At 42.4% G+C, this 14,262-nt stretch overlaps 1 protein-coding gene across 5 annotated transcripts in view; it reads left to right on the forward strand.

The window, feature by feature from the left end:
- Nucleotides 1–469: 469 nt before the first annotated feature.
- Nucleotides 470–14,262, forward strand: part of FUT10 (fucosyltransferase 10) — a 164,206-nt gene continuing 150,413 nt past the window's right edge. For 4 of the 5 annotated variants that reach the window (XR_006886663.1, XR_006886664.1, XM_046648678.1 and 1 more), the window contains exons 1-3: nucleotides 587–863; nucleotides 8,215–8,566; nucleotides 13,210–13,504. Coding sequence is in view for 3 of the 5 variants with exons in the window: in XM_046648678.1 (XP_046504634.1) it covers nucleotides 8,486–8,566; nucleotides 13,210–13,504 (376 nt within the window). In the remaining 2 variants the exon portion in view is untranslated. The other variant, XM_046648679.1, reaches the window with a different exon arrangement.

A 14,262-nucleotide genomic window follows, 5' to 3' on the forward strand; every position in this document is an offset into this window, starting at 1 on the left:
TCTGCTGTGCTTAAAGTGTTCTCAATTTTCCTGAATAGGTGACTTTGAACGTGCTCGAGTCTTAGTACGTGTATGGCATAAGGACACTTTGGTCAAGGACAAACCGCATATATGACCATGGTCCCACAGGATTAGTACCACAGAGCCTAGGTGTGTAGAGAAGGCTGTACCGTCTAGGTTTAAGTACACTCCAGACGTTTGCGCGACGAATTTGCCTGATGATGCATTTCTCAGAACGTATCTCTAAGTGACTAGGGACTGCCACTAATGCAAGCAGAAAGTGTCCTGTGACTTGCTCAGGAGCCTCCCAGGAACTTTCAAAAAGGGCTGGGCGCCCCAGGCTCGCCAGCGAGGGGCGGCCCGGGTTCCCTGGAACCCGGGTCCCGCTTGCTTTTAAATGGGGCACCAGTGAAAACCTGGATCCAGGATGCCTCGGCCTGGACGCGCTGAGTGTGATCCCGCCTGTCCCAAATCTCCTCGCCGAGTCTTCGCCGCAGCTCAGGGGGGGCGCAAACTGAAAGTGAAAACCGGCGCGGCGGCGGCGGGCGGAGCAGCCTCCTCCACCCGGGCGAGGTGAGTGCGCGCTCTGGGTCTTTTCTGGCTTGAGTGACAGCTTGGTGGGGGCAGGATCTTGGTGCTGAGAGACAAAGAGAGACTTTTCCGGTGACCGTGGAGGCCGGGACGCTGCCCGCCGGACTCAGAGCCGAAAGAAACCTCCTCTTTGTGCCCAGAAGGGAGTGTGTGTAAGAGAAAAATGGAGTTGTGTGCTCCGAAACAATCCAAGTCTTTTGGGAAACCTTGGGCAGCGATTTCCAGTGACACTGCCTGAGATGTCAACCTGTCTGGATGCTGAAAAAGCACAGGTGGGAGCAGGTGACCGCAGGAACTCCGCCGGAGCCCGGGGGAGGCGCGCGGGGTCCCGCCGCCGCCAGGGGCCGGAGGTTCCCACGGACCTCGCCTCTGCCACGGACTTCCCCGCCCCCCAATTCAGAACCAAGCTCTGCCTTTGTGTACTGTGAATTCCTTCCTTCTTTCTCTGTGCCTTCACTTCGAATCACTTGTTGCTAGAATCCTGTGCTGAAGTAGCAGCGAGTCTGACTTTTCAGCTGTTGAGAACGTTGTGTATTTAATGGAGAAAATGCCCAGAACAGCAGGGTTTGGTTGTCAATACGCAAGCCATTTCCTGGGTATTTTGTACCCGATTACCGCCCTCAGAATAGAACTCAGTTTGTATGATATAGAAATAACATCGGTGCGATTATAAGACATTTTCTGGGGATCTTTTAATGATTCTTTACTATATAGCAAATGCCGCGCAAAATGACTTTTTCTTAACGTCACAGCTCCGACACGTGCCCCCTACTCACTGCCACATTTCCTTGAAATAGTTGGGTAGTGTTATGCGTGTCGTGACTTGGATTGTTAATTACGTTTGTGGAATGCATGCACTCTGGCTGGGTGCAGTTTTGAATATGGCAAGTTGGTCTTCAGGGCCTCATTCCTCTTTTATATTCTTCGATCTCTCAAGATGAGACACCCATGGGCTCGTGACCAATCTTGGGCTTGTTAATGATGTCACACTACAGTGAGGGCATTGTTTCTCCCTGGTCCACCGTGGTCTCTCAGACCGCCAGCTTTCGGGTCAGTCCTGGCCATCTGCACTGAATAAGCAGCCCAGGTATTTGTACAGTAAGGTGGCAGAGACGCCCATCTAGACAGCATCCTAGCCTCAATTTTAGAACTTTCTCCTCCTGCCTGGGCGCCAGAGGCAAGGTCCTAGCATCAGGGGATCATTAAAGTCTGCTCCATGTTTGAAATTGCTGTGGTAACTCTTCGTTTGCTGGCTTCCAGCTAGATGGCAGTGTGTAACAGTGGATCAAATACACAGTCTCAACTGTTACTGTTATTATGGCTCATCTTTTATTCTTCAATTTTAAAATTAATAGTTTTACAAACTGCATTTCTGAAAACAAATTCAAACTAGGGTTAAGTTTAGGAAATAGAAAAAAGAACATAGTTTGGACAAACAATGTTATTCATATTTGTGTAAGTATTGCTCAGTATGCAGCTGTTGCCAACCCATATTTAAATGCTTTCTAAATTTGGAATGTAAAGAGTTGATTTCAGCAAGAACTGCAACATCTAACTCAATTACCGGTATCCTACAGTAAACATTTGTTATGGTGTTTGTGAATATGGGTTTTTAAACATTAAAAAAACTTGTTAATTTTATTTACAATGTTTTTCAGATATTTATTTCTTTGAGAATAAAATTTGAGTTTTCAAAAGTTAATGCTGAATTACTAAAAAGGAAAATGAAGATAAGATAATCCTAAACTTGTTATATAGAAATATTTCTTGTTCATGACGATTCAAATTGTCTCAATTCGTGTCTCTTGATTAAACTTTCTTCTTTGGAGAGTTTTTGCTCCTGGACACTGTTCATGGGATTGAAGAGCTTAATTCTGGGATGAAAACTCAGAAGATAGTCTGGTCCGGCTCTTGATCTTTAGGCGTGTGAAGTATTAGCCACATTTTGTCAGTGTTATTGAACCAGTTCCTCATTCATGATTACATAAATGAGCAAAGCAGATGACGATATTTAATTCAGATCTTCTGCCAGGCAGGAACATTGTTGCAGAGTAACCAGTAGGCCCTTCATGGGGAGAGATCAGTTACTAAGACAACCTTGTAAGGAAAAAGATGAGAAAGAGTCCTGCTCTTGAGGAGCTGGCTCAGTTCGTAGTATGATACAGAATCTTCAGTCTCGTGTCCTCACTTCCACTTAAAAAACCTGTTCCTTTTGAATGCTTCTATTTGGGGTTTTATCTCATTATTATTTTTTTTAATCTGGGTATGTTTTTATTTAGTTTCTATGTTAAGTAGACCCACCAAGTGAGATTGTATAATTTGAGTGCTTCAGTATGTGTCTAGAATTGAAGAATGGCGTCACCTTCAGTTCTGCAACAGAAATGTGAGGGAGCTCAGGCTACAACTTCTGTCCCCTCATTAATCACCCGTCTTGATTCACATGGCTGCCAGTATCCCTGTCTCTCTCATTATTCTCTATTTGTCTCACCTGAAATGTGTCCAAGAGGATGACCTCTCCGGATAAAAATCCACCCCAAAGCACTCTTTACATAAAAATAAATGCTCAGCAAAATATGAAGTCCATTAAAAAAGAATGAGGAACACTTTAACACAAATAAATATTAATAAAGAACATTGGGTAAAAGTGGAAACTGGAACCATTGTGCCACATTCGTCAGGTGCCCCAGGGCGAGTGGCAGGTACTAAGGAAGACTTCTGTAAATTAACAAAATAGGTCAACTTTTTAGTGTTCCACAGTTACTTTATATGCACCTAATAAAGCAGCTTTAGAAGGTTTCCTAAAATTCCCCAGCCTCCTGCCTTCTCTTCACTGCTGTGATAGGAACAAGCACAATGATGTGGGCGTAGATCTCCCGACTTGGCATTGCGGAGGAGTAAGGCTTCCCAAAGCAGGTAGCCTTGAAAGTCTAGGAGAATGGCTGGGATAGTGAAAGAGGTATGGATGTGGTAGGTAGGGACCAGAGCACAGAAGAGGAAGCTACATTCTGGGAAGAGCAGGAACAAAGGGTACCGGTGGTGGAAGTTGGAGAAGTAGGGTGGGGTCCAGGGAGTCTTGTTTTCTAAGCTAACGAGTTTGATCTTTATCTTGAAATCTTTGGGAAACCATTGATGGAGTTTAATCAGAGGAAGGATATCCAATCCATATTGCAGAAACAGCTCTACAGCTGAGTGGAGAGTGTAAGGGGTCAGACTGGTAAGAAGAGCAGTTCTGGGGCTTTTGGAGAAGCCAAGTAGGAATGAATAAGGAGTGTTGATGAGGATAAGTAGGGTTGAAGGGTGTTAGTGGAAAAGTGCCTGGAGAGTTGTCCAAAAGGCCCTGACACCTTCCCATCAGCCAACCACATCATGTTTTTCCCAGGACAGCCGCCATTTAAGGGATGCTCTGAGGATTTATACATTATAAAATGAAAATGTTTCTTGGGAGAGTCAAACCTATTTGAGAAATTACACTTTAATAGGAATAATTTAAGTATGGTAATTAGATACATTCCTTCTAAAGACTCTCCCTGGTATGTGTAACCTTAAGCTCAGTTAAGATAGTCGCTTATTAGCCCAACTGACTCACCAGTTACTGGAGGAGAGACTGATCAAAGGAGTCTTCCCAGGGCTCCCTGCTTTCTGCCTCACCTCTTTCCCCTGCCAGAGGGGAGAGGGAGGAAAAGGTAGAGACTCACAAACCCTCAGGGCTAGAAAGCTCTCTGTGGCGCCTAGCATTGGTTTCTCATCTTAACACTCAGAGGTGCAGGGCAGAAGTCATCTCAGTCCCATTTCGGAGACCCTTAACCTACGCCTTGGGTTGGCGCTGCGTGGCTGATGTTTGAAGCTGGCATCCTCAGGCTAGTTGGCTCTAAGATACTCAGTTTCTCTTCCGTCTGTTTTAATTCAAAATAAAGTGGAGAAATTTGAACTTATTTTAGCGTGAAAATGTTCCTGGTTTTGATGGAATAGCACTTGTGGGAGTGTGAGGTTGTCATGCCCAGCTCCAGACCCCTCTCTGGGCAGCAGATGGCCCGCCCTAGGCAGGGCAGAAGTCAGCTCCAGGGTCCAGAGGGTGGGTTAGTGAGAGTCCATTTCTGATATTATCTGCCATGGTTGTCTGAACACACGCACATTGCTCCATCCCGGCAAGGAGGGTTCTGGGCGCCCTCTTGGAGGACTCTGGGATTCACCCTGAGGGCAGTGATGAAACAGAAGGGAGCTTTCCTCTTGGAGGCCCATCACATTGGAGCTTGCTGGCCTTCACAGTGCTCTCTGCAGGCCCGTCTGTCTCACCAGTTGGGAGAGTGCTGACTTGATGACAAGCTCCCGGGTAATTAATACCACATATTAGAGTGACGTGCCTGGAGGCCTGATTGGTTGCTTCATGTTATAAATCATAACACCATCTACACCAGCTGGCTCTATTCTTTAGTGATGGGTGTTTAACCACAGCGCGATCCCTGAGACCCCACGTTACTTCTGGCTTTGGGAATATAAGCTGAATTGAGATTTTTTGCATGGAAGGGAATTTGTAACCTTAAGTTCTTCGGTCACAGTTCGTACAGCCATGTGAAGACTCAAAAGGCCCTCGGACAGCTTGAGCCGTGTGGTAGCTGTAAAGATATCCCGAACTATGGCCTTACCTTCTCGCTCCATTTTTTGCTTTCCTTTAGTCCTGACTCTTGTATTCTTAACTATCACTATTTTCCCCGTCTCTTTCCTTTCCACTGATCTCGGAGGCAGCTGACCTGATTTTCAGATGCACTTCAACCTTTAAAGAAATGTGATCTCTGGCAAATCACTTAAATTCACCAAGGCTTAGTTTCCTTATTTGTGGGAACTGAGAATAATAATAATACCTACCTTGCCTGCTTTACGAAGTGGCTATGGATAAGATTGAGTGGAGTGATGTATCTAAAAATCTTTTGAAAATGATCTAGTTTTATACCCATTTAAAATGGTAATGTTATTTCATTACCTAATCTGGGTTCCGTTAATTATAGTTATAATGAATTGCTTTTGCATATAAAATGACAATTGGATAATCTTTCTGTTACACAAGGGAAAGAAATAATGATACTTAACATTTATTGCTTACTTTCAAGAAACTGAGGCTTAGAAAGATTTAGTAACTTGTGCAGATTTATATAAATGACAGAGCCAGGATTGGAACCTAAAGTGCCAGCTCCACGTTTATGTGATTAATAGCAACTAGCATTTACTGAGTAGAAGGAAAGGTGCCTTTCAAGTTCTTGAAGATTTGTGTTACTTTTTTCTTTGCTGTACCAGCCGACAGCTATTCTGCACAGGTTTTGTCTGAATCAGGCAGATAATCTGTGAGTATTAGTATTATCCCCCAAATGGGAATTTTTTTGGTCTTAGTGTTAAAAATCTTAAAAGAATGCATGAACTTCAGAGTCTGACTAGTTTCTGGTTGTAGTACTTATCAATATTATAGTCTTGGACAAGTTACTTTACTTTGTTCAAATTCAGTTTGCTCTCCCTTTGAGATGAGATGGTGACTACTATTTCACGGAATTGTTGGGAAGATAAATGAGCCCATGCGTGCTGAGTAGTGAAGGGCCTTGCTCATAATAAGTCGCTCGACAAATACTAGTGATCTTTTCTTTGGGGAAGTATTCCTCCTTTTGAAATTCCAATTGATTGGGCAGCAACATACTTTATGTGAAGTCAACTTCTTTTTCCACTTAAAGTTATAATAAAAATTATAACAATATTTAAAAATAAGATAGCAAATAGTTATTGGACATTTATGTGCTGGACTCCAAAATAAATGTTTTACCAATCTTATATAATTCTCACAATAAGTCTCTGATTAGGTACCGTTATTATCTGTATTTTGGAAATTCAATTATGGAGAAGCTAGGTTAAACCGGCTGGGGAGTTGAGATTTGAATCTTGACAGACTCTAGAACAGGTACTCTTTTTGTTGCTAAGGAAGATTTGCCCTCAGCTAACATCTGTTGCTAATGTTCCTCTTTTTTGTAAGTGAGCCACTGCCACAGCATGGCCACTGACAGACAAGTGGTGTAGGTCTGCGCCCAGGAACTGAACCTGGGCCGTCGAAGCAGAGTATGCCAAACTTAACTACTAGGCCACTGGGGCTGGCCCATAGAGCTGGTGCTGTTAATCAGTGTGGAATGTGGGAATTCATGAACGAAAGAAGAAAAATGCACTTTTGGTGATTTCTGAGACCAAGAGTCATTTTGTTGCTGAGGGAAAAAAATATCCTGGACTTACAAGTAAATCAAGGTAGATCCGTAAGAGGGAAGCATAGCTTTAAGACCTAGGTTTTTAGCTAGAATTCTGCATCTGTTTTTTATATTTCTGATTGTATCTTTAGTTCTATATCCTAGAGACATGTAGCTCTGACTAAAGTCAGATCCTTGGAGTGCTGTGAGACAACACTGCCCTCCCTCTGGAATGTTGATCCTTGCTTGGTTCTGAACTCTGCAGTGTCATTTGCCCAAGACCTTTGACTTCATAGAACCCTGGGAATAAAAGACATTCTATGGGACTATTTAGTTTATTTTAAAAACTTTTTGAAAAGATCATCCATTACAGGTAGATGAAGATCTTATTTCAAAACTTCCAAAGAATCTTATGCCCAGACAACTCACTGCTTTATTACACTTGCCATAAAAGACTAAACGAATAAATTGGTAATCAGAATTCCTTATGTTCTGGCTGAAGCTGTTTTCCTTGAGAAGAGTTGGGGCCAGTTGGTCATTATCCATTTTTGATCAAAGTCTGAACCTTTTATTTATTTTTTCCCTAATTTTTACAGGAGTGGGTGGACAGTCCTGGTAATTTCTACTCCACTTCTCTACTCCTTTCAAACTTGGACAGAAGGAAGTTACTATATATAAGTGACTTGTGGAATTTAATCTCTGATGGCAGAGAAAATTAAGTGGAAAGAGAATTTTAGACTGATTGTACATCTGTCACTCTCTTCTAAGAGGCTCTATGACCTTGAGCAAGTCACATCACCTCTCCGGTTTTGGTTTCCTCATCTGTGAGTGAGGTATTAGGACTATATGATAGGGTTCATATGGTCAGAGGTTCGTTTTAGTTTTTGTTTGTTTTTAAGATATGCTTTTTTTGCTGAGGAAGATTGGCCCTGAGCTAACGTCTGTTGTCAATTTTCCTCTTTTTATTTTTTTCTCCCCAGAACCCCAGTGCATAGCTATATATCTTAGTTGTAGGCCCTTCTAGTTCTTCTATGTGGGATGCCTCCACAGCATATGGCTGGATGAGCAGTGTGTGGGTCAATGCCCAGGATCCGAAGCGGGGAACCCCAGGCTGCCGGAGCAGAGTGTGCAAGTTTAACCACTCGGCCATGGGGCCAGCTCCTCCTTTTACTTTTAAAATTTTGGTTTTCCGCATGATAACCCTGCAGGACCACATTATTTATTTATTTTTATTGAGGTAACATTGGTTTATAACATATAAATTTCAGTTGTACATCATTATATTTCAAATTCTGTATATGCTACATCATGTTCACAACCAAAAGTCTAGTTTCCATCTGTCACTGTATAAATAAGGCTACATTTATTAAATGTTCTGCACTGTGGCTAAAAGATTATTCATTTGTTACAGAATTTTTTGATGCCTTCTGGTTTGAAGAATCTCCAGCTGCTCTGATGATAGCTTAAGAAGACTGCATGCTGTGCCCTCTCGATGCCAAGCCCAGCCCACTCAGAACCTCAGAGCTCAGTCCTTCATGGAGACCAGGTCTCAGCAGGAATGGCAGTGGAGGAAATTGGCACCCAGATGGTTCCTCCACATGAAGTTGTCCGGGGCTATGGGCCGACTCGAGAACACCTGGTAACCAGACCAGCCCTGTGTCAGTCACCCAGGGCAGGGCAGCATGGCGCGGATTCAGAGGAGGAAGCTTTTGGCCTCTTGCCTGTGCATCACAGCTACTGTCTTTCTGCTTGTCACACTCCAGGTACCAAGAATTTGGGTTGTGTAGTGTTGATTCTTGGGCCTTTGCCCCCACCCCTGCCCCCACCCTGTTGTCTCCAAGTGCTTTACTTTTTGCTTAATCTCTCAGGATTAGAGGTTTTCTGTCTAAGGCAGGGGAAGTACTTTTTTTATTAACAGATGAGACTGCGGTTTAGTGAGTGGGTGTGTCAGGTAGAAACAAAATCAGTGAGATAGAGGATCATTTGTGACTCTTGTAGGGTCCTGGATTTAAAGGAACCGGAAGTAAAGCCCAGTCTGTCTTATTGGGTCGAAATTGAATGGTTTCCTCAAAGTCAGTCCCCTGTCATGATCACTTCTGAACGATGGCATTTTTGAAGAAGCAATGACTATTCTAGGAACAAGATAGTCTGTTCTGCAGAACGCAAACATCTGCACTAATAAATTTGTCATTCTTGACATATGTGACTAGACCAAGGACTGTGTTGGGGTGAATGAACTAAAACATTTCTTTAGCCCTCCCATTTATTTCGTTTATAGTCATGCATCGAATAACGATGTTTCGGTCAATGACGGACTGCATATATGATGGTAGTCCCATAAAATTAGTACCATATAACTAGATGTGTAGTGGATTATACCACGTAGGTTTGTGTAAGTCCACTCTATGACGTTTGAACAGCAAAAGAATCGTCTAGCGAAGCATTTGTCAGAATGTATCCCCATCGTTAAGCGATGCATGACCGTAGCTGGTTATTCTGAACTTCATTTGCTGATTTCAAATTAAAATAAAAATTTCGCAGTGATAGTAAAAGTATAGATATGAGTTCAGATATGTTTAGCACCCATTCAACTACCAGCTATCCATTTCAAAAGCCACAGGACTTTTGAAGAGTCTTTGTGGGGCTGGTGGAGAGGAAGGTGGTCTCTGGGCTTTCTTCTTCTAGAGTATCTTCCTTCCCCTTGATTGAGATGGAATGAGATAAAATTTACAAAAGCACTCTGGCAGCCAGTCTGGCCCTGTACTACCGCCTTCTGCTGCCCTCTGGTTGGAGGAAACACTTAACTCCCTCCTGGTCTATCTTGAATGTCCACAATCTGCTTGTGAAGCAAGGGCTGGAGTTCTCTGCTTCTTTCTATGGAAGTTATGAGAGAGCTGTGATCTCACTATGCATGTACTTTGGCACTTTTTCCAGTTATGAGGAACGCCTGTGTCTAAGCTAAGAGCTTTCCTTTTGATGTCAGAATAAATTGCTATGTTTTTGATATGTGTGACATTTTTAAGCTTCCAGATTATGAGAGATGGTGTAATTGCTGGAACTAAACCTTCATCTGGATCTTGGTTTCAGTTTTCCACCAATAGTATGGTTTGGGCTATTTCCCAGTCCTCACTGATGCGTTGAATGCTTCAGTGTTCAGAATTGCGGCAATGCTATTTTTTTAAACAACGTTATGAATGAAAAAATGGAATGCCTATGCATTTAGGACCATCCCCATTTTTACAGGTTTGTAGGCTACGCGGAGAAATTTATTTTCTCACAGTTCTGGAGGCTGGAAGTCTGAGATCAAGATGTCAGCAGGGTCGTTTCTTCTGAGGCCTTTCTCCTTGTCCTTCTGGATGGCCATCTTCCCCTGTGTCTTCACATGGTCTTCCTTCTGTACTTGTCTGTGCCCTACTGTCCGCTTCTAATAAGGATACCAGTCATATTGGACTAGGGCCTACCATAATGATCTCATTTTAACTTAATTACCTTCTTAAAGACCCTATCTCCAAATGCAGTCCCATATTCAGGTATGGGGGGGTTAGGGCTTCACATATGAATTTTTGGGGGGAACCACTTCAGCCCATAGCAGATCTTATAACATAATTAATAAATAAACATGAAAATGTTATGTTGACCCACTGGAGGAAATCATTCATTTGAGGCATCCTTTTCCATATTTAACTGTATTTTGTATATACTATCTGTAAATTCTTTTAGTGTATACATATCTTCATTTATTTTTGAATTTTGCTTACTTTTTAGTTGCACAAATAATTCATGAATAAATCTGTAGTATTTTAAAATGAATCCCAGACATCATATAATTTCACCTGGATTTACTTTCGTATGATTCTCTAACAGATGGGGACTTTTAAATTTTTTTTTTTTTTTTTTTTTTAAGGATTGGCACCTGGGCTAACAACTGTTGCCAATCTTTTTTTTTTTTTTTCTGCTTTATCTCCCCAAACACCCCATGTATACAATTGTATATCTTAGTCGCATGTCCTTCTAGTTGTGGGATGTGGGACGCCGCGTCAACGTGGCCTGACTAGCGGTGCCATGTCTGCGCCCAGGATCCGAACCCTGGGCCACCGCAGCGGAGCACATGAACTTAACCACTTGGCCATGGAGCCGGCCCCTTAAAAATTTAATGTAAGCATTTAACTATTGTCACACTCAACAAAATTAACAAAATTACTCAGTGCCATCTATATCCCAGGCCATGTTAAATTTTTCTTCATTATCTCAAAAAGTCTTTTTTTTTTTTTTTTTAAAGATTTTATTTTTTCCTTTTTCTCCCCAAAGCCCCCTGGTACATAGTTGTGTATTCTTCGTTGTGGGTTCTTCTAGTTGTGGCATATGGGACGCTGCCTCAGCGTGGTTTGATGAGCAGTGCCATGTCCGCGCCCAGGATTCGAACCAACGAAACACTGGGCCGCCTGCAGCGGAGCGCGCGAACTTAACCACTCGGCCACGGGGCCAGCCCCTCAAAAAGTCTTTTATAATTGGTTGTTTTGAATCTAGAGTAAACAAATCTCACATGTTGCAATTAGTGCCTGTGTTTTAAGTTTTGTGGATTTTTCAGTTTTTCTTGCTGTAAGTTTCTCCTGCCCCACCTTTTATTCCATGTCATGGGTTTGTTGCAGAAACTGGGTCATTTGTCCTTTTGAGTTTCCCAGACTTTGGATTTGGGTGATTCTGTCCTCATGGTTTTGTTTAGAGTGTTCCTCTATCCCCCATATTTCCCACCATCTGGTAGTGCTATCTGAGGCTAAATATTTTTTAAAAAGTTTTTTGGCAGAAAAATCTCTCCTTAAAGCAATCCCTGTTATTTGAAATGAACTTAGACCTCACGTAATAGACATTAATCAGAAATGTGGAGCAAAATCTGTCTTTGAAGTTACATCCATGGCTTTCCAAAAGCCTTTCTTTAAAGTTGTTGGTTGTACATTTGCAAGGAAAGGTTGGGTGAAAAGATAGAGAGTTTGTGGCTACAAGTCAACTCCATTCCATCAAGCTATTGGGGAACAGCCACATTATTATGTTATCATAAAAATGCTGAGAAAGCCATTGGCAAGGGTTAGGTTATTCTTCAGTTTTTGGTGGTTGTTTTACTGTTCTAATGCTGAATTTGGTGTCACAGTTGATACATGATTTTTTAAAGCGAAATAACTCTTTACTCTTTTTGGAATACTACTTGGCTTCCACTCCGTGGTAGTTAATATTTTTTTGGCCTTGGATCCCTCAAATAATCCAGTGAAAATTACAGACCCTCCCCAGGGAGTTAGAGACTCTGTACTCCATCAGTGGGTAGTAGCCCTTTTCTGACACCAGGGGTACCAAGCATATAAAGAAGGCACCATCCTTGACTGTTGAGAGTGGGGCCTGAGGGCCTCACGGGTCGTGTCCTCTGTCGACTGGTAGAGGAGTTAATACAGAAAAATGTGCTTTCTTTTAACTGCTTTGTTTGTTGCATAGTCTGACTAGTAATGTTTCAGTTATATTTGAAACAGACCAGCCCCTACTTTTGTGCTGCTTTCTCTAACATATTTTTATAATGCCATGTCAATACCAAACCTTAAAGTTTGATGAAAAGGCAGCACTTTTGGAGAACAACTGCCCGTCTGTTTCCTCTCTGCCCACCCTGCCCTCCAGATTATTGTCACTGATGGCCTGGCTGTCCAGTGACCCAGACTATCATGAAAAAAATAAAAAATGTGGTTTTACTTGGGAGAGAGCCAGTACTCATGGTCTACTTCACCATCTTGATGCTGTAGTGGATATTATTAGAAATATAAGACCCGTGTTACCACTTCTTTAATTGTAATAAAAAGAAATGAATTGGTACTTTATAACTCATTTCCCCTAGAGTGTAATCTCTAGTAATAGCCAGATTATAACCCTGACTTACACAGATTTCACGGAGACGAAACCACTTCTGGTTATATGAAATGGAGGAAAGATGAATCTGTTATGTGTTTAGTAGTATTAAGCATCGTTGTTCATAGATATTTTGGTCAGAGAGCAATGTGACAACAGGAGGGTCAGAGAGATGCAATGTTGCTGCCTTTAAAGCTGGAGGAAGGGGACCAGGAGCCAAGAATTGTGGGTGGCTCTAAAAGATAGAAAAGCAAGAAAACGGATTCTCTCCGAAAATTTCCAGAGAGGAATGTAGCCCTGCCAACACCTCGATGTTGATGTTTTAGCCCATTGAGACCCATTTCAGATTTATGGCCTCCAGAACTGTACAACAGTAAACGTATGTTGTTTTAAATTGCTAAGTTTGTGGTAATTTGTCACAGCAGTAATAGAAAACTAAGGGGCTAAATCATCAAGATGAATGGGAGATGTGCAAAAGGCAATGAAAGAGTCTGACCCTGGTCATAATTGTCTTCTCTTTTAGGTAGTGGTTGAGCTGGGAAAATTTGAAAGGAAGAAGTTTAAAAATTCCAATTTGCGAGATGCACATGCAGAAATGGAGAGAGAGCCTACACATCTCTATCCATTCCTTGAGAAGGAAGCACTGACCCTGAATAGGAAAAGAAAATTGGAAACTGAGAGCTACCCCATTATGCTCTGGTGGTCCCCACTGACTGGGGAAACTGGAAGGCTCGGCCAGTGTGGAGCAGATGCTTGTTTCTTCACCATCAACCGGACCTTCCTACATCATCACATGACCAAAGCGTTCCTCTTCTACGGTAGGTAGGGTCTTTGCCTTTCTCCTTTTGTTTGCTGACATCCTGCTCCAAAGATGAGTTACTGCTTACCTCCCAAGGAAGAGATGGTGGAGGTCTCCTTGAAAACACCATGGCATGCCTGATTTCCTTTGCATTTGCTCTATGGGGGCCTGAGCATTTAGCAAAGCCAATAAATAAACAAGCTTGACCAACATAGAGGTGGTTGGCTGGACCACTTGGTCTTTATGGTGGAGAAGAGATATCTCCTCTGACCTTTCACATTTGGGCACTGTGCTTACTGAATTTGGTATTCAGGCAATTGGGCATTGATTATATTGCTGATATCAATTCAGAATGTCACCTGTGATAATTGCCAGGAGACTTTGATTACCATAACAGATGTTTAATTGGACATAAGCTAAGCACAATGTGCTTTATTTCATTAGTCAGATTAATCAGCACTAAAAATAGAGAGATTGCTCAGCATTGACTTTCAAGAGCAAGTTGGTGTTGATTACTTCCTGAGGCTGTTTACATGTCATGCTGGGGTTGAAGGGCAACCAACCCTAGCAAGGTGGAGTTAGCAAGATGCCAACAGCAGTTAGAAAGACAGAACTCCGGGGTGATGAGTAGTTGGGGGAAGGGGGAATACAGAGGAGCAAACTCAACCAAATATAGGCAAGGTACATCATTTGAGTCAGGAAGTCAGTGGAAGGAAATCTACTCTAGACTGGTGTGAATGTGTGTATGTATTTGTGTGTGTGTGTAAGTCCAGGGCT

Source organism: Equus quagga, chromosome 22 (assembly GCF_021613505.1).
Source record: "Equus quagga isolate Etosha38 chromosome 22, UCLA_HA_Equagga_1.0, whole genome shotgun sequence".
NCBI lineage: Eukaryota > Metazoa > Chordata > Mammalia > Perissodactyla > Equidae > Equus > Equus quagga.